Here is a 19834-nt window from a genome sequence, read left to right on the forward strand (position 1 = left end):
ACACGCTGGAGGGACTATGTCTCCCGGCTGGCCTGGGAAGGCCTCGGTGTCCCCCCGGAAGAGCTGGAGAAAGTGTCTAGGGAGAGGGAAGTCTGGGCATCCCTTCTTAGACTGCTGCCCCCGCGACCCGTCCCAGGATAAGCGGAAGAAAATGAATGGATGGATGAACGATTTACATTCTATTAAAAATGAAATAGGGATTCCTTTACTGCCGCCCCGGGCCAGAATCAGAGCCGCCCGGAGTGGGGGTTTGATGGATGGGTAACAGTCATTCGAATTCACACGTACGCTCCTGCTGCTCTACATCCTCGCGAAATCTGTTGTGACAGAGCAGAAACAGGATCTACAAATAGGACACACCTAGGACAAACGATGTCTGGATATTATACAATTATTTCCTGAACGAACAACAAAGTAGTCATAAATTTCCCAGGATGTACGATGAAAGGTCATAATAATAATCATAAACCTGGCAGGAGGTAATACATTTTGAGTAATAAATCAAGTTTTTTTACATTTATGACCACTTTGTTGTTCAGGAAATAATTGTATAATTTCCAGACATCGTTTTTTTACACCACCCTTCTTTGCAGTAGAGATAAGGATTTGTTATAAGAATGCTTGGTCTTTGACCACCTGTGAATGAAAGCAATAAAAGATGAGTTAAAGAAAATAAGAAGCACTGATAAAATAGATATATAGTAATCAAATGAAGTGAGATAAAATAGTCAGGTTGAGTTTTTAAGTTTTAAAAAGAACTATTTAAACATTTAAAACATTATGAACTTTTTTTTCAGAATGCTTGGTCTTTGACGATAATCTCTATAAATGAAACGACACAAAATGAGTTAAAGAATTAAGAAGCACTGATGATAGATAAAATAGATAAATAGCGTTTAACTGAAATAAGATAAAATAGTATTGTGAAGTCAGGTTTTACATTTAAAAATAACTGGCCTGTGTTGAAGTGTGATGCATGCAGTCAGTTGTTGAAAATGAAGGTCCAGCTATGTTGGTGGATCCTCTATCCCCCTTTCTACCCAAACACACACACCTCCCACCCCCAGACCAAGACAATGCTTTCAGCCATGTCTCCAAACTCCAGTGTGAAGTCTATCTGATGTGGGTGATTAGTATATTAGAGAGAAATAAATTACATTTTAATGTGTGTGATGTTTCTTCTAATATCAAGTTAAAAAGTTTATAAAAGTCTTGCTCTGGTTCCTGGTGTAACGTCCCGCCCATCTAACCAAACACCACGTGGCAAAATTTTGGTCCCATCCTGCCGGACTGACAGCGGGTGTCTGTCTCATAACCAGTACTCGAGTTGAGGGGGGATGGCCCCTTTGAAATAAAGATGGTGAAAATCATCCCCCTTCTAAAACGGCAATCCCCCCTTCCCATTCCCTTTTATTTTAGCAATGAATGAGTTAATATTAGCACTATTTCAACATTTATTTTTTGTTGAATTGGCTTTAATACTGTGGACGAGGGGAAAGTGCACATATAATAACACAATGATTTGCTTTAAATTGACGTCACATCAGTCACTGCTGTTGACGGTGATTTCAGCATCATGGTCAAGTGACATGGACAGCTTGACCTGAGGGACTTCGGCTTTAAGAGGGCAAGAAGCAGCACTGAAGGCAAGTCAAGAGTCTGGAATACTTTTGATATGTCACCAAAGGCGGAATCTCTGGACAGAGGCGATAACAACACAGTTAACGATAGTTTGGAGCTTTTTTTTGTTAGCTAACACTAGCTAGCTAGCGAACGTCAGGGTAGGCTTTACATTCACAAAGTTAATGTTAGATTTAGTGTCTGTTTCACCTGGAATATTTTACGGCAGGGTTTTCAGATTTTGTAACAGGTTCATTTGTTTAATCCATTTGTTCTTGCAATTCAATTAAAATGGACTTGACTTAACAGGATTCATGTTCATTTACAATGTTTTTAAATGTTTCAACATTTAATAGATTTGTTCCCAATAGATTTATAGGAATCATGAGTATGAAGTTGCACTTGCGCCCAGTAGGAAACTGTGTCCTCTGTATTTACCTTAACTATGTATGCTGTAGCCATGCAAGTCTGGGGACCAACTCCAATTCGGCATTTATCTGACAAATGATAAAAGTGTTTGAGACTTTGGGGGTCTGCCTTCTTAACAATGTGCCGTAAACTGCCTTTTACTTAAAGGAAATGCCCCGACATGTTCTTCCTTGTCATGGAGTGTGGGTCAGAATGTGAGTTTTTGTTAGACAGTGAGAGGTTTAGTGTGCAAGGGTTAAGTCAAAGATTCAATTAAAGATATGTGTTGTTCATCCTGCCTTATGTTCTTTTGCATGTGGAAGATGTCGGGGGGTGTCTGTTAGGCATGTAGTGAAAGTATAATACTGGTCTGCATTCTTAACAACGGTTGGTTAGAACTCAAACCAAAGTTACATCCTTGTTTGATTGTATCAGTTTACATCATGATGAATAATAGTGCCACTCCCTGAACATTCTGTCCACTTCGATTTCACCGGAAAAATTTAAACCAGTTGACACATCCCTCAATAGGAGCGGTCATTGAGCTGTTTCCTTATTGAGATAAAAAAATTGCACAGAATTTTCGGAACTTAAATTCAACAAGTAGATTTGTTTTATTTCTTATTGCAATTTCTCGTCATGCACGGATATTTGACAATCCTCATAATTTTTTGCCTCATCACTACCAGCCTGCTGATGCTTTTTTATATTAGCAATGGTCCTGAGAAAATTGATTCATCTGACATTAGGAGGTACGTTTTGGGTAGTTTTAACAGCAATTACGTGTGTTACAATAGTTGTTATTAAAGACTTAATAGCAGACAATGAATATAAATGGTGGTTGGGAATGCACACAAGTTTTTCACCAACTGTTGCACTTGCGTATATGGTGGAGTGACAATAAAGGGATTAAAAATGTATGGCAGAATATGAAACAATGCTGATTAAACTGTTGACAAAATAAAATATTATTTCAAATAGAAGATGATTCTTTATAATAGTTTCCAACAATACTACAGTATTAAACATTTGTGTACATTGAAACCAAAATTAAAACAATTATTTCTTACTTAAGCCTCCCAGGTAACATAAAATGTGACAGTGGCCCTCGGATCATTGATTTCCCCAAAAAGCCGTAAGTAAAAGTATTTTGCTGACACGATAAATCACTTTTAAGTCTTAGCTGCTGTCCTTCTGACACCTTGTATCGGCATATTTCATGATTTTTTGTATAATCATTATAATAAGTCACACTTTATGTGTTTCATTGGATCTTCCAAATATTTAAACAATTAAAAGTATTAAAAAGTGTTAATTAAGTTTGGAAACATAGTATTTAATCACATAAAAAGAACAGTGCTTTTTCCCTTTACTGAAAAACTCCAAATTTGGACATGCAAGGTTTCGGAAGGTCAGCTGTGTTGTCATTTAGATTTCAAAAGTTTATATTTCTTTAAACTGTATTAGATTGCAAGATTTTTTTTTGTTTCAGCATAGGGCCATTTTTCAATGACAATCCCTCTTGTGCCTGTCGAAACAATAATTCATTAAACCAGTTTGTGCCTGAAAATGAATTACAGGATCTTCAAAAGCGCAGAATAGAAGAGTACAAACAACACCAGATCAGGTTTGACAAGATAAATATAAAATCTTTAATAATAACATTATTCATAAATTAAATAACACTTCCAGTATTTAACAACGTGTTGTCTTCACATGCCGCACACAGAACGGGCAAACAGAACGATGTTCTTCTACTTGCCCCTCCTAACACCCCCCTTCAGTATCCCATCAGAGGATTCAGAGTATCGCCCATGAATAAAACTCTTATTCCTGGTGAGATGGGTGTCTGATACTTTGATTTCACAGAAAACTTTACTCGTTCCCTCAATTTAAATGAGTTATGGTATCTTCCAAGACTTGTATATTTAAGTTCATAGTTGCTCATATTCAATTTAAATTGACTAAATTTTGTTCTTATTTGTACACCATTCTTCACAGAAACACACATGAAAATGCATTTTTGACTTTATATATTTTTTTAAATATAATATATTTACATAAGTAATAATTGTAATTTTTCACTTATAAATACATATTTATTATTAGGTCTAGCTGTACAAACACAAAACAGGGACATTTACCAGGTTTGTTCGGCTAATGTTATTTTTTTGGAGTATTCTTTTTATTTAATTTATCAAATCTTTTATTTCCTACCGATACTTTGTGGAGGTTTGCTGTCTTTACAAAATTATAAAAACAAGGAAGCATGATTTTGGTTTATGTTTTCTCTTTTTAATCATTTAATGTGGAGGCTTCTCAACTTTTCATTAGCATAAGTATATATTTTTTTATAAAAGAAATTATCAACTTTTTTGGGTTAAACGGATGTCAAACGTGTGCAGGTGTCCCTTAGGGTGGGGAAAGGTGTGCTGTCAGTATTAGATGTTCAGGAAGGAGAGGATGTGAATGGAGAGAATGAAGGAAATCTGACCATCTCATCCACCAGTCTTGAAAAACTCAATGATCTGCTGAGCCGAGTGACCTACACCAGCACCATCTACCACATCAAGACTGAAGATCTCGGTAAAAGAATCGTCTCGCATACATAACGTTCTTTCAGACAGGTCACTTTTAATATTGTTTCATTATTTACATTTAAAAAAATAGAAAGAGGCACTGACAGTGCTTTAGATTACGGCCAGCAATGTGCAGCAAAATTAAACAGAATTTACGGTTTAATTGTAACAATAATGTTCCTCTACAGTAAATATCTATCGATAAAGGGGAAAAATATATAAAGTTTGGGGAATAAAGGAGCAAGAGAAGTCTAAGGAAAATAAAATATATATATTTATGAGGGAACTGCATGCAACATACACATCCAAATTAACCGCTAGAAATACTTGATTTAGCACATTTTAGACATTAAAACTCATTAAAATAAATTATTTGTAAACCACAATCCTAAAATCCACCAAATAAAATTTCATTCTAAAGTCAAAATTGTCCCCTTACTTCATACTTGCTAGGGGGCGGCAACAGGCCCGTAACATATCTGGCCCACGCCAGCCGCATTATTGTGCCCCCAGGGGGTTATGAACTAGATCTGTCACACACTGTCAGAGCCAGAGTTTTTCACATGGGGTGTCCTGGGGGAGGCCAAGGCAACTTCAGGGGGTCCATAGACCGTGATAGAAAGTCAGTGTGTAATAGTGATGCGCGGATGGCGGTTAAATCCGCGGGCGCTGCGGATGATCTGCGGTACGGGTGTGTCGGGTAATAAAAAAAATACATTCTGATTAATTGCGGGTGGATGATATCATATACAATATTAACAAAATTTCTCATAAAATACGAATTTGTTTCTAAATGCATCTTAAAGCAGGCGCTAATTTGCAGTAATTTAAAAGAAATTCGCGCGTGGTGGCGGTGGAGGACGGTCTATTTCTTAAAGCAGATATGAGGGGGCAAAACAGATCCGAAAGATATTTAAAAAGGGAGAAACATAAACAAAACAAAAGGTAGGAAAGACTAGTACCGTGTGGGAGCGTTTAAGCGAAGGATGAATCAAGTACTGGCTATGCAACAGCTGTGAGGCACTGTATGTATATGAAAGCCATAAGACTGGTACCTCTTATATGGTACATCATGTGTGTGCTAAATGGAAAGATATTTACAGACAAAGCTATAAAATTTACTGAGTAATTAAAGTGACGTTCGGTTTCGGGTCGGGTGCGGATATATCAGAGAAAATGATACGTGCGGGCGGGCGGATAATTTATTTGAAGCAGCGGATACGGGTGACATTTTATCTTATCTGCGCATCTCTAGGTGTGCCCCTAACCTGGCACCAAAAGAGAAATAATAATTTACTTAACCTGGTGTTTGTAACGTGATTTGGCTTAAAAAACATTATTCACATACTATGAATTGTCAGAGTCTCTCGTAACACACAACTATACTCTTAGAAATGAAATGTTGTATTTAATAAAGTTATGTCAACTGGTCCCACAAAACTTAGTTGCTTAAATGGAAAAGGTAATATACAATTAATCTTAACATAATGTTTTAAGTAAATCGCTCATAACTTTGTTAATTGTACATCACACACTTATTTTAAATAAATTTAAATTATTGTCTTGAATTTAATGACTATAGCTTGATCTAAGATGACCTGATTTAATTCAATTTATTTAACAGAAATAAGCTTTGCTAATGTTATCCATTTGTGTTGATTGTACTTAACGATTGGAACTTAGAGCAACTAAGTCTGTAGGTCAAATAAAAACACTAATATAAAATGAATTGCTCAACATTTTTTATATTATACATTTGTAACATTTATTAGACATTATCTCATGTAACTTCAATAAGATGATATTGAGAAAATAGAATAACCAAAGGCAACACTTTTCTGAACAAGGGTAACCACCGAACTCAAAAATATAACTAACTCTGTAAAACTTTTAAGATAAATGAACATTAAACACTAACAAGTGTTTCTTTTTACTGAAAAGTGCACAATATAAAACACTTATTTAAGAAAATAACTCTCAAAATGCAGTGTACGCAAAGCATGCTGGGAAATATAAGTCCTCTGCTCTATTATAACTATTTTATGTTAACACAACACAACTCCTTTATGTTGTCCCAATATGAATGGATTCAGTTATATGACTAAACATAAAACAATCATGTTGTAACCATATTTTCCAAAAGTTGTGTTGATTTAACTTAAGCAAGTTAAGTAAATTGAACAGGCAGCAAAAACATTTTTTTTGAGTGCACCTGTGTCCACATAAAGACAGAATGCAGATTGGGAAATGTTGAATTTGATTCACTTAAAATGGCGTTGAGAGACTTTGAGTGAGTGAGCTGAACGACGATCGTTGAATGTGCTTTCCATCTGCGCATGTGCAGATATAGCTCCACCTGCTGACCAAAGTGCGGTATTGCAGAAGCAACGCAATTCCGTTTCATTCATTTAACATAAGTGAGCTGTGTAAATGTGAAATGTCACTTTTTCTAATTCTGTCAATATGACTGTCTTAATTTTAATGCTCAAACGTAGCCACATTATTTAATTTAAACATAGTTACATTCTTTGGACCAACAACCGCCAATTTTCATTTTTTTGAGTGTAGATTCGTTACATGGCCGACCGTACTATGGAGTAACTTAGCTGTATTTTATTAGCCCTTTATGATATGTAAACAGGCTATTTGCATTTGAGGTAATCTTTTGAGTATCACGACCAGATACATAGGTTAAGAATTTCAAAGTTAGCTTAACATTTAAACACTTGTGGTGGCTGTAGCTGACGTTAGCCTACATTGAGTAAACAGGCCAATAGTCAGGGCCGGCCCGAGGCATAAGCGAACTAAGCGGCTGCTTGGGGCCCCCTGGCCACCAGGGGGCCCCCCAATCGTTTTTTTTTAAATTAAATAACTTAAAACAAGTTATATAAATGAATTAATGAATAAATAAATTAATGAATATGAATGAATAAATGAAATGAATAATTCAAGATAAGAAAATTCTGATTTGCCGACAACTGCTGCTGTGACTGCCAGCGGTTGAGTCATTCGCAATTGCGCTTAGACACATTTCGCGTGCATTGACAATTCGCGCCGGCGCGAATGTGCGTGTCACTGTAATTAATAAATGACAAGCCATGTCACAAAAAAGGATGTATCCTCTGGTGCCGAAAAGAGAAAGAAGAAAAGGACAGGGGAGGAGAAAAAAGAGCAAGATAAAGGTATGTTTGCATGATTAGTGAAAATTGTGCTCACGTCACTTGAGGTAGCTGCTAGCCACGACTCGTGATCTTATATAAGCCCTCACCAGAGCTAACGTTAAATCCCCGCCATCAACAGTGAAATGTCACGCATTATTATTATACATTTATCTAGATTTATTTCACATATTGATAACAGACATCAGTTTAAGTTGGAGAAAACAGCCGAAGGGGAACTTAATCTTCTAAGTTAAATAGATGCCCCAGCTTTCCTGTAGCTCAGCGGTAAGAGCATTGCGTTAACAACGAAAGGTCGTGGGTTCGGCACAGGTGACTCTGCGTGCTGGGAAAGGGCCCCCAAATCAAATTCTGCTTAGGGCCCCCAAGAGGCTCCGGCCGGCACTGCCAATAGTGTAATGTATTGGCACTGCACTGTTTATGTGTATATAACTAGCACAAATGTAACGTTAAACACAATGTTTAGGCTAAATCGGGAACCGATCTCTCTTATCTGATTAACCCGTCTAGCGCCAACATTCATGTTTACTAATCCCGATGCCTAGTGTTAAAACTAACCTTATATACGAAATTTCATTATTCTTCTGTTACTCGCATCACTTTTGTCCTTGATTAATTTGAAAGCGGCGCGCGGCACCGGACGCTTTTTCAGCAAGTGGTGAAATGAGATGTCAATCATCATTAAACTGCCCAATAAAATTTGAGGTGGCACTCGGGGTGGACACCCCTCTGGCTCCGCCTCTGCTGTCACAATCACTTCTTTTTGCAGCAATGTTTTATTTTGAAAAGAATTGAGAGCTTTTCTTTTGAACATTTCTGAAAGATATTCTGAAGAGTATGTAGATTGCTAGACAAACATCTAAAATAGCTGCATTAAATATGTACCATAATAACATATGAAATATAATAACAGTGAAGCATTGAAACATTTGCTTATATCGCGGGGCCTCAGCACCAGAGCATGTGAGCGAAGTTAATATTTCTTGCAGAGCAGAGAGCGCCTTCCTGAAAATTCCACTCCGCTCCGTCGCTCGCTCTTCCCTCTTGGTGATTTGATTTTGTTCTGCTGGACTATTCTACACCGCAGGTACATCGCATGAGCCTGGAGACTGAATAATAGCACATCGGCATGCATGCCCGTCACCTACAAACGCCTCATCCATTTGTGTAGGTGCGGAAGTTTCTAAAAGTACATTCTAAAATGCTGTAGTAACGAAAATCGAATTTACAGAAACATCTACTGATGCACGACCTTGGACAAATCAGTGTTGTTTTCAGGAGTCGCTGGGTGTTTCGGTTCTTACAACAGACGCCCTCGTATTGGCGACCCGACCGAGGCTGATCAGACCCCGGCCTGTGTCCAAGTAGCATTCTGCTGCCCCCACTGCTCTCCCCTCTTCAACCAGAGCCATCTAGATGCTTTCTCTGCTGCCTCCACATTGTTATCTATGGCTCTTCTTCGGTTGGCATCTGTTATGCCTAGCATGCAGTAGGCCTTGCTCAGGGAGTGACTGGCAAATCACCTGCAGCCCAGCTCCACTGGCATACACCTGGTCCACCATCCGTTGGTATTTCTCCCTCTTTCTCTCTTGGGCCTCCTTCATCCTCTCCTCCCAGGGCACTGTCAGCTCCAACAAGATTAGTTGTTTTTGGACTGGGTGATGTATGATGGAATTTTCAGCTGCCTTTCCAGGTCAACTTGCCCAGTCCCGGGCTGTGGAGAGCAAACAAACACAGTGGCTTTTCGATGCTTTCTCTGGCTTTTGTCCTTCCCTGATAAAGTGAATGGGTGGCTGTAGCTTGGGTGTGTCGGCTGTCCTTGATCCCATTGCTGATTGCCTCAGCGATGGATTTAAAGACCTGATCGTGACTCCATCGACACCGGCCCTCACCCAGCGCCTTGTAGCAGCTGCTCAGGATGTGTTCTAATGTCCCTAATTTGGAACAAAGGGGACATGCAGGTGTTTCTATTTTGCCCCATGTGCACCGGTCCTCTCTCGTCCGTTATCCTGTTGCTGATCCTCTTATGCTCCCGATCTCCTCTGTGAGACGAGTGCTCCGGTGTGCGCACAGCTGATTCCCACTATCACTCACGCCACCGGCCCCACCTCATTGGCCCACGGCTCTCGCCCCGCCCTCCTCATTACAGTATGTTCACGCAAAGATTGTTGTATAGCATACTGCAGGCATGCATACCACAAATATAGTAAAATAGTTACCCCTTAGTTTTTAAATATTTACTGTATAAAAATGTTTATATATTGATCCCCTTTACCTAAAGATATGTGCTGTAGAGGTACATTACTGTTACAGAAGTTGCTCTATAAATTCTGTTTTATTATGCGGTACATTGTAGTCCGTAATCTCAAACGTTAATAAAATTAATAATAATAAATTAATTAATAAAAATTAATAAAATACAACCATAGTCATAGTCAACTTGCTAATATGCTATTGCTAATATATAATTTCTTAAAATGCAGTGAATTCCACCCAAACATGTCTAATTTATATAACCAAAGGAAATTTTGAACTTATGTAACCTAACTGCTTGTCTACAGCTTACTTTTCTTTTGAGAACCATGAGGTCATATTCCCGATCACGATCAGACGTCTGTCAGTTCCTGTTCTTTATGATCCGGGGAAAGGCAAGCACAAGACACGCTATCATGCTATTCTTCATATTTAAAGATCTCAGGAATGTAAATTATATAAAAATACTTTTTATAGTCTTAACTATCTCTCTCTCTCTCTCTCTCTCTCTCTGTAGATATAAACTCTCTGGTGACTGTACTGGTGAAAGCATTTTTGAGATATAAAGAACTGAAAGTTCTTATTGAGAGTATTCGTGTTAACTACCCAAACATAAAGATCATTATTGCAGACGACAGTCATGAGCCAGAGAAGATTGATGGAGACAATATAGAGCATTACATCATGCCTCCAGCACAGGTACATGAGGATTTGGTTTATTTACCTGTAAAAGTTATGAAGCTGTGTTTAAAGTTTATGGGCCCTATTTGAACAATCTAAGCACATGGTCTAAAGCGCAGACGGGCGTTCGCTAATCCCCTCGTGCTAGTTTCATGACGGTACCAACGGTTGACACGCCATGCGCATTGTCCAAAAAGGTTGTAACTATTCTCATATTGAGCAATAGGCATATCTGTCAATACCCTCATTTCTCACCGGAGTCTCCCGTTTTTCACACCCATCTCCCGCCGCCCTCCCGTTTTGTTATTTCTCCCATTTAACTTCTGTATTTCACTTATTTCTCCTTTAACATTCGTTCACGTGTTGGCTCTGTGGCTTGAGCAACTGCCCATTTGCCCTCACTGGCGTCCTTTGGTAGGCAGAATTGAACGGTACCCGAAGTGGAGTAGAGAGGATTCACATCCCCGCAAAATACTTTCTCTTATTACACTCCTAAAGGTCCGTATATTTCACTCCGCGTTTGCCGGCATGTTGCTTTTTTTGGTGCCGTTGCTATTTCGTTGTGTTGTAGTTGTGGTGCACCCGCTTAACTTAAGATACAGTAAGTCGACCCAGAGTTGATAGAACTAACTAAGATCAGCTGTTCTGATACCAAAAACTCAGTTTTGCATCTCTGTTTAAACAGCAGAGTTCACATTTTAACTCCGTGTTGGTTGAACTTCCTTATTTAAACAGGTCCAAGGTGGAATTTAGGAGAAACACTGTTTACTAAACAGACCGAGGCTGCTGTAGGCTACTTACAATATAGTAAATCTGTACACATCAAAAACCTAGAATAAAAGCAATAGAACTGGACATTTAATTGCAGAAAACAAAACGGATTGCCTTAGAAAAGTACTACATTTACATTTAGACATTTAGCGGACGCTGTCACGACATATATGAGCAGAACCCAGATGCAAGGCAGATGGAGGTGACAAAGACTTTTATTAAATAAAACAAAACCCACGATTGGGCAAAACAGAGACTGATACTAAACAGAAAACTTTCCACGAGGGGAACAAACAAAACAAGGTAGCAAAAAAGTCCAAAAACACGAAACACACCGACAGAAACCACGGGGAGGAAACACATACAATACTTCAAACAGGTAACAGGGTAATCCAAATATCCTCCGGAACACGGGGCAAGACTAGAAAGACAAATACAATACAATGAACCGAACAAGGTGTGAGGGGAAACAGAGATATTAAATAGGGAAATAATAACGAGGGGAGATTGCACAGGGACGGAGAAGGGCAGGTGACAAGACTAAACACTAATGGGAGACAGGGACGGAGATAACACACTAAGGGAGCCTAACGGAGAAACAAGGGGGCGGAGCTTAACGGAACACAGGATGACACGCGGCGAATTATCCAAACATACCGCCACGTGTCTCCACATAAAACAAAACATACACACAAGACATGATACTGTAGCAACCCTGTCCCAAGGCACGAAATCCAAGAACAGAAAGGACAGGATCGTCACAGACGCTTTTTTCCAGAGTTTAGGAGCAATAAGCGATAGTTCATACAGGAGCCATAATACATTAGGTGCCAATACAAAGTTACTGGTTTCAACCAAAGCTAGATCACTACTTGTTGAGAGAAAGGGTTAGTGTATTTTTTTTTTTCATTTGTTTGTCAAGTATTCACAGAAGAGATGGGTTTCTTAGAAGTACTAAGCATTGTTTGCCAGTAATCTACAATGGTTTAAGTATTATTATTTCACAATACATAAATGTAAGTAGTGAATGTGTGTGTCAGTGGGTTGGACTGTGTGGGTGTGGTAATGTGGGCTGGTGTGGCACTACATTTTTGTCCCAGTCCGCCCCTCACAGCACACAAATGCATTTATTTTATTATCAACAACAGATAGACAAACAAAGCAATGGAACATTATAATTTCATTACCAAGATACTTGATAACCTAAATTCAACAAACATGTATAATAAAAAAGAATAATGATAGTAACAAAAATAAATAAATGAAAAAATACAATATGTATATATAAACAAACAACTAAAGCCAATGTATACTAGCCTGTTGTATTATTTGTTTAGGGTTGGTTTGCAGGCAGAAATCTGGCAGTGTCACAAGTCACCACTAAATACTTCTTATGGGTGGATGATGACTTTGTGTTCCTGAACCAGACACGTATAGAGAGTTTTGTGAAGATCATGGAAGCCGTCCCTGAACTAGATGTGGTGAGCATCCATTTTATGAACAATTGTGTTTTATTTTAAAATGTTTGCAGAAGTAACAGACCTGTGCTAATAACTTTAGGTTGGCGGTGAGGTTGATGGAAATCGGTTTGCCTTTAAATTGCTCTATCAAGAGGGAAACAGCGATGAAGGCGGCTGCATCACACGTGTCAAAGCAACATACGGACCCGTGCCAGGATTGGACAAATGCTTCTTCGTCGATGGGGTCGTCAACTATTTCATGGCACGAACGGATGCTGTGCGAAGGGTCGGTTTTGACCCGTTCCTCAAAAGGGTGGCTCACACTGGTAGGTGGACTGCAAAGGATTCTGGGGATAGCCGATAAGGCCATGAACCGATGTATTCGTCCCCATACAAACCAGATGCAGGTCATAGAAGTAGCAGTAACTTGTGTTCTTTTCTGTGTATCCGGGTTCTCAAAAAGGGTGAGCAAAGTAGCCTAAATAATTAAAAGTGATTTATATAACACCACAAATATATAAGTCACAAAGTGCTTTACAATGAACACAGTAAACACAATAAAACAACTCAAACAATCAGACATACAATAAAATAAAGAATCAGGGCAAATTAGATATAAAAATATCCCAAAGATTAAAAGCCATAGTTTCAATTGAAAGTTTGTCCAAAAAGATGTCTTTTAAATGAATTTACAGAACCCATAGTTCTCAGTGTTAGAGGGAGAGAGTTGTCTTAAAACGTGTCCAGTTAAAAGTTGTCATCATGGATAAACAATGATATCTTTTCTAAACTCTATTTAATCCCCAGAATTTTTCCTTGACGGACTTGGAGAATTGTTAGTCGCCACCTGTCAAGGCCTGAGAATTGGTCATCAGAAGCATACTTCGTCAGGCACCTACAAACATTTCAGACATCCTGCAAAAGCTGATGGGCACAGAAAACTAATCCATCATTATTTTAAGAACCATTTAAAATGCATAATTTACTGAAGGCACCTCAGAATTGGAGTTAGTCCCCAGACTTGTATGGCTACCGCATACATAGTTAAGGTAAATACAGAGGACAGTGTTTCCCACTGGGCGCAGGTGCAACTTCATACTCATGATTCCTATAAATCTATTGGGAACAAATCTATTAAATGTTGAAACAAAACCTCACAAAACATTGTAAATGAACATGAATCCTCTTAAGTCAAGTCCATTTTAATTGAAGTGCAAGAACAAATGGATTAAACAAATGTACCTGTTACAAAATCTGAAAATAATACAAATACAAAGCACTACCTGATATTTCTTAAACTTGAGGTGGCCAAAGAAAAGACAATAAAGGGGAAGCAAAATGAATAACCGATCAGTTCAATGCTAGTCTTTGATTTCATGCAAGGAAAAGAAATGGTTTGTAATGGCTGTCCTTGCACTTGCCATTTGTATGTTGCAGAATGTTTGGTGAATAATGATAGATTATGCGATGACATTCCACCAGATACCACTGATCGGACAGGACAGAGTAACACGGCGGATAACCCTCAGAAAAAACAATTTATTTTTCTACTTATGCTAGTTTAGGAGGCGGGCGTGTGTTGCTTGGCGGCTTCTGTAAAGTGCTGTGGGAAACCGTGTAGTAAGATATTCCAGGTGAAACAGACACTAAATCTAACATTAACTTTGTGAATGTAAAGTCTACCCTGATGTTCGCTAGCTAGCTGGCGTTAGCTAACAAAAAAAAGCTCCAAACTATCGTTAACTGTGTTGTTATCGCCTCTGTCCAGAGATTCCGCCTTTGGTGACATATCAAAAGTATTCCAGACCCTTGACTTGCCTTCAGTGCTGCTTCTTGCCCTCTTAAAGCCGATGTCCCTCAGGTCAAGCTGTCCATGTCGCTTGACCATGATGCTGAAATCACCGGCACCAGCACTGACTGATGTGACGTCAATTTAAAACAAATTATCGTGTTATTATATGTGCACTTTCCCCTCGTCCACAGTATTAAAGCCTATTCAATATTAACAAAAACGAAATGTTGAAATAGTGCTAATATTAACTCATTCATTGCTTAAATAAAAGGGAATGGGAAGGGGGGATTGCTGTTTAAGAAGAGGGGTGATTTTCACCATCTTTATTTCAAAGGGGGATGCCATCCCCCCTCAACTCGAGTACTGGTTACAAGACAGACACCCGCTGTCAGTCCGGCAGGATGGGACCAACATTTTGCCAGGTGGTGTTTGGTTAGATAGGCAGGACATTACCCCAGGAACCAGAGCAAGACTTTTATAAACTTTTTAACTTGATATTAAAAGAAACGGTAACACTTTATAATAACTGCACGCTATGAATCATTAGTTAAGCATCAGTACATAGTTAATTAATCATTTATGAAGCATTGGCCCCACATTAATAGACATTAGTAAGCAGTTTATAAATACAGCTATAAATGCTTTCTTCTTGATTTATAAGCATGTATATAATATGCTTAATAATCAAATTTTCATACTTTATTAAGGATGAATTCATCATTTCTAAATTAAGGATTACATTACTTACAAACCAGTTAGTTAGGAGTTGTCAGTGGTTCATGAGATCATTTAGAAAGTGTAAGTAAATGATTAATAAACTCTTTGAATGCACATTTATACATCTTATTATTCTGACATATAGTAACATTTACTTAATTTGATAATAAATGCTTTTTTAAGGCTGAGGTTGACAATTGCAAGAATTGCCCATAACCATGTTGGCCAACCAAAGAATATTGCATTATAATAAACTCAGTACGCCCAAAGGTGTCTAAAGAGAGAATTCTGCACTTATAGGTCAAAGGATTCAAAGTTATAACCAGTTGCAAATTTTTCAGGACCAATAGATGGATCTGTGTCTATTGTCTTGTATCAAATATGGTCACTTTTTTTTGATGTGACAGTCCATCATTGTAACAAAACAACATAATTTTATGCAAATCAGCCAACTGGTAGTAGTTTGAAATAATCTAACCTTTTCCTTTTAGTTGTCATTCTTTTTAGTAAGCAATTCTAATGAACTTAATTTCCTTTTGTATTATGCATTCTTAGGCATTTGTGATTTTAACTAATTTACTTTCTAAAGAACTCATTCATTAAGTATCGTTTTCTTTGTGAATCAATTCTATGTAAAGCACTTTGAATTACCTTTGTGTATGATTTCTGCTATATAAATAAATTTTGTCTTGCAATGCCTAACCGTGAGAGAATCGTTGATGGTAGAAAAAACTATAGACGGAAATGCAAAACAGAGATAAACATTTTGTAAACTATTATATAATGTTTTTAACAAATCGATTACACCGTGCGATAGAGATCTAGTAGAACACGTTACTCTGCTGCCCTCCTGTGGCGAATGTTTGTAACGTAAATGCTAAACATCCAAATTCTTTCTTTCTGTCTGTCTGTAAAACAGATGCTGCTCTGTGAAACTTCCTGTCAGCAAGATTAGAGACAGATTTTATGTTGAAGAGTATATGAATTCTGTCCAGGTTAGAACCTTGTTGTGTGATCCTTTATTGAAGTTATTTTCATAGTATACAGTAGTCTATTTACAAAAAAATTGACCCCGGTTGAAAACAACCCCAAGTTTTATTATAGAGTTTGAACATAGTTAAATACCAATACACAGTTATAGACATTCTCAAGAAACATTTGACAGCTAATTACTTTATTATTATAAATATAAGAATACTTTAAAATGATTTATCTATTGTTAGTGTTCTCATTACTGTTTTTTGTTGTTTGCATACTGTAACCTATATATGAAAGTGACCTATTTGTCAGGTATACCCAAAATTTTAACCCATCCAGAGAGTTGTGAACACGCGTACACCTGGAGCAGTGGGCAGCTATCACTGCAGCGCCCGGGGAGCAAGTAGGGGTAAGGTGTCTTGCTCAAGGGCATCGTTACCCGTCGGCCCTGAGAATCAACCGGCAACCTTCTGGTCACGAGTCTGACTCTCAAACCGTTAGGCTAGGACTGCCCCGTTATTTGCATGTGTTCTAGTTTTATTTTAATATGACATATTTATTCAAAGTAAAGTTCATTTCAAATGTCCACAGTCCTATGGTTTTTATTCTAGGTTTTTGACGTGTACAGAGCTGCTATATCGCAAGTAGCCTACAGCAGTCTCGGTCTGACCATTTGACCATATTTACTGAAATTTCCGCCATGCAATTAAAGCTTAACCAGTCCAACCAGCTGTATTTTCTGTTTTTCTACATCTACTGCACTGCTGTCCTCCGGTGCGGAGGTTTTTTAAACCTTTTGAAAAGAGTTCAGTTAATTATACGCATTTGGCAGCATCAGACTTTAGAGCCCTTTTTTGCTTTCTCTAACTTTTTCTGCACCGCCTTTCCTTTTTTACAGTCTATTATCTAGCTTTGACTGACAGTAAGCTTGTGTTGCACTGGAACTGTCATATTTTGTATTTTTTTATGTATTTAAATGTTTGTTTACCCTCCACAGATGCATCAACCCCGTTAACCGGATGTTGCGATCGTTTTTTCTTCTGTACTTTGATTCATTCCCGAGTGAAACGGAATAAGCTGTGCCTGGGCAGCAGAGAGAACAGTCCATGGCTTGAGTCCCTGATGATTCTCCGGGCTTTCCTTATGCACCACCTGGTGTAGAAAGCTCGCCTACAGTGTGGTGGGCAGTTCAAACTACCCTTTGTAGGTTTCTTCTATTTCTGCTGTTGCTGTTTCCCTACAAGGCAGTGATGCAGCCCGACGGTATGCTTTCCAAAGTGCAGGTGTAAAATGAGTGGAGGATGTGGGGACTTATTCCCATTTTCCTCAGTCTGGGGAAAAAGAGGTGTTGTTGTGCCTTCTTCAGCACAGCATCTGTTGTGAGCATCCCATGTGAGGTCTTCAGAGATGTGGACTCCTAAAAACGTAAAGTGTCCCGTCGATGATGATGGGGGTGTGTTCTTGTTAATCTGAATTATTTATTAATCTAAATTATAGGTGATCAATTATTCATAATGTCAGACTCCACACCCATGTCATGATTCCACTTAGGCCTATTCATGTTTTTTTTCAAGAGTTCTGCCATGTTCTTATCTCTTCAATTAATGCAGTTTTAAAAGCATTCTAAGTAAAGGGTGTGTATTATATCAACAAAATATAAAATGATGTAGGAACATAACATTTTTTGAGTTCATTGACAATCTTAATCCAATATTTGCTCAGCTTTAAGGCGAATCAAAGCAATACAAGCCGTGCCTGGTTAACAATCCCATGCCTTTATTGATGTTTCTCCTGCAAACGTTGAGTAAAAGGGAAGTCGTCAGTAAACAATTGCAGAATTCACTAGAGCTGACACTACTGGACTGTGAGACTACTTGAATTGCTATGGTGCTTACACTACACATCAACTGTTGAAGAGGCGGGCTTAGCGCACCTGTCAGTCACCGGACTGAGTCGGCAGATGGAGATGAACGAAAGAAGTGCCCACGATCCAGGAAGACATTTTTCAATTTAGTATTTAAATCTTACAATCAAAAAGTATACTATTACTGCAAAAGAAATATCTAAAATCTCAATCTCAAATGTATTTATAAAGCACTGATTAAAAACAACCTCAGGTTGACCAATGTGCTGTACAATACAATTTGACACTATGTAAAACAACAAGAGACAAAAACAACATCTAACAAAAACATCACATAACATAAATTAAAGTGCACAGGAAGCCAATGCAATGACATTAAAACAGGGGTTATATGTTCAGGTTTTGGATCACCAGTTAAAAGTCTTGCAGCTGCATTTTGGACCATTTGAAGCCTGGATAACAGAGAGTTGTTTAAACCAAGATACAGGAAATTACAATAGTCCAGCCAGGAGGACATAAAAGCATGAATTGCAGGTCTTAAGTGTTTAAAAGAAAGAAAATATTTCACTTATGGCCAGTACTCTTAATTGATAATAGCTGTTAAAGCTTATAACAGAATTTATTTGCCCATCAAATTTAAGTGCACTGTCAAATAAGACACCCAGGTTTCTTACACATGCTGATGAAGATAAAACACCCGAGGTAAGCTTAGCAATGTTTGGTGTAGCAGAGGAGCTGAACACAATAATCTCCATTTTGCTCTCATTCAGGTTTAAAAACTTTAAGCTTTAACTTCCAGAAGACAAGCAGAGAGAGATTTTACATCATGTTTGTGCTTTAGAGGCAAATAAAGTTGGCCATTCTTTTTAAAAATAGAGCCCAAGGGAAGAATATGAAGGGGGAAAAAATAAGGATCGCAAAATAGATCCCTTGGGGGCCCCAAAAGTCAGGGGGACCACACATGAATGACACTTTCCTATATTAACCGAAAAACATCTATCTTTAAAATAAGATTGAAACCAATGTAAAACATTTCCTCTCGCCACGAAGTGTCCTCTGTATGATAAGGCCTGAATCTCTCTGCAAACTGCTTGAAGGTTGCCGACATCAATCCATATTTGAGGAAACAAGTGAAGACGGCGTTGAAGCGTTGACCTTGTTTTAATTATTTTGACTCCCTTGCAAAAATCATGCCGGACAAGACTCGAACCTAGACTTCAGCAGTAAAAGCAGCAGTGCCCTTCTTAGTGGGGAAAGCTTCCACCCATCTAGAAAACTTGTCTACTATCACCAAGACATCCTAACAACCCTATTATTTAGGAAGTGTGATGAAATCGCAATGCAATTCACGAAACGGTCCAGAGGGTGCAGGTGTTCGATTTGAAACTGATGGAATCGGGGGTGCCGAATTGTGTTTTTGACATGTCATGCATCCGTTAGATACAGCTTCTGCATGTTTCCTGAATCCCCTTGTCCACCATACTGTATTAAAGCGTGAACACATTTGAGAAACCCCTATGTGTCCTGCGCTG

General features: G+C 38.3%; 1 protein-coding gene across 2 annotated transcripts; it reads left to right on the top strand.

The window, feature by feature from the left end:
• Window positions 1-2652: 2652 nt before the first annotated feature.
• LOC130413773 (beta-1,4 N-acetylgalactosaminyltransferase 2-like) lies at window positions 2653-18723 on the top strand. 2 transcript variants are annotated; one of them, XM_056739187.1, is made up of 11 exons: window positions 2653-2780; window positions 3104-3163; window positions 3521-3655; window positions 3758-3864; window positions 4138-4175; window positions 4434-4614; window positions 10348-10434; window positions 10557-10738; window positions 12829-12972; window positions 13052-13277; window positions 17436-18723. In XM_056739187.1, the coding sequence occupies exons 1-11, from the start codon at window positions 2668-2670 to the stop codon at window positions 17597-17599; spliced, it is 1437 nt and encodes a 478-aa protein (XP_056595165.1). In that variant the 5' UTR covers window positions 2653-2667; the 3' UTR covers window positions 17600-18723. The 2 variants fall into 2 exon arrangements, with proteins under 2 accessions (XP_056595165.1, XP_056595164.1); XM_056739186.1 differs by lacking the exon at window positions 17436-18723 and adding an exon at window positions 13759-17418.
• Window positions 18724-19834: the final 1111 nt, after the last annotated feature.

This window comes from Triplophysa dalaica, chromosome 24, assembly GCF_015846415.1.
Source record: "Triplophysa dalaica isolate WHDGS20190420 chromosome 24, ASM1584641v1, whole genome shotgun sequence".
In the NCBI taxonomy this organism is placed as follows: domain Eukaryota; kingdom Metazoa; phylum Chordata; class Actinopteri; order Cypriniformes; family Nemacheilidae; genus Triplophysa; species Triplophysa dalaica.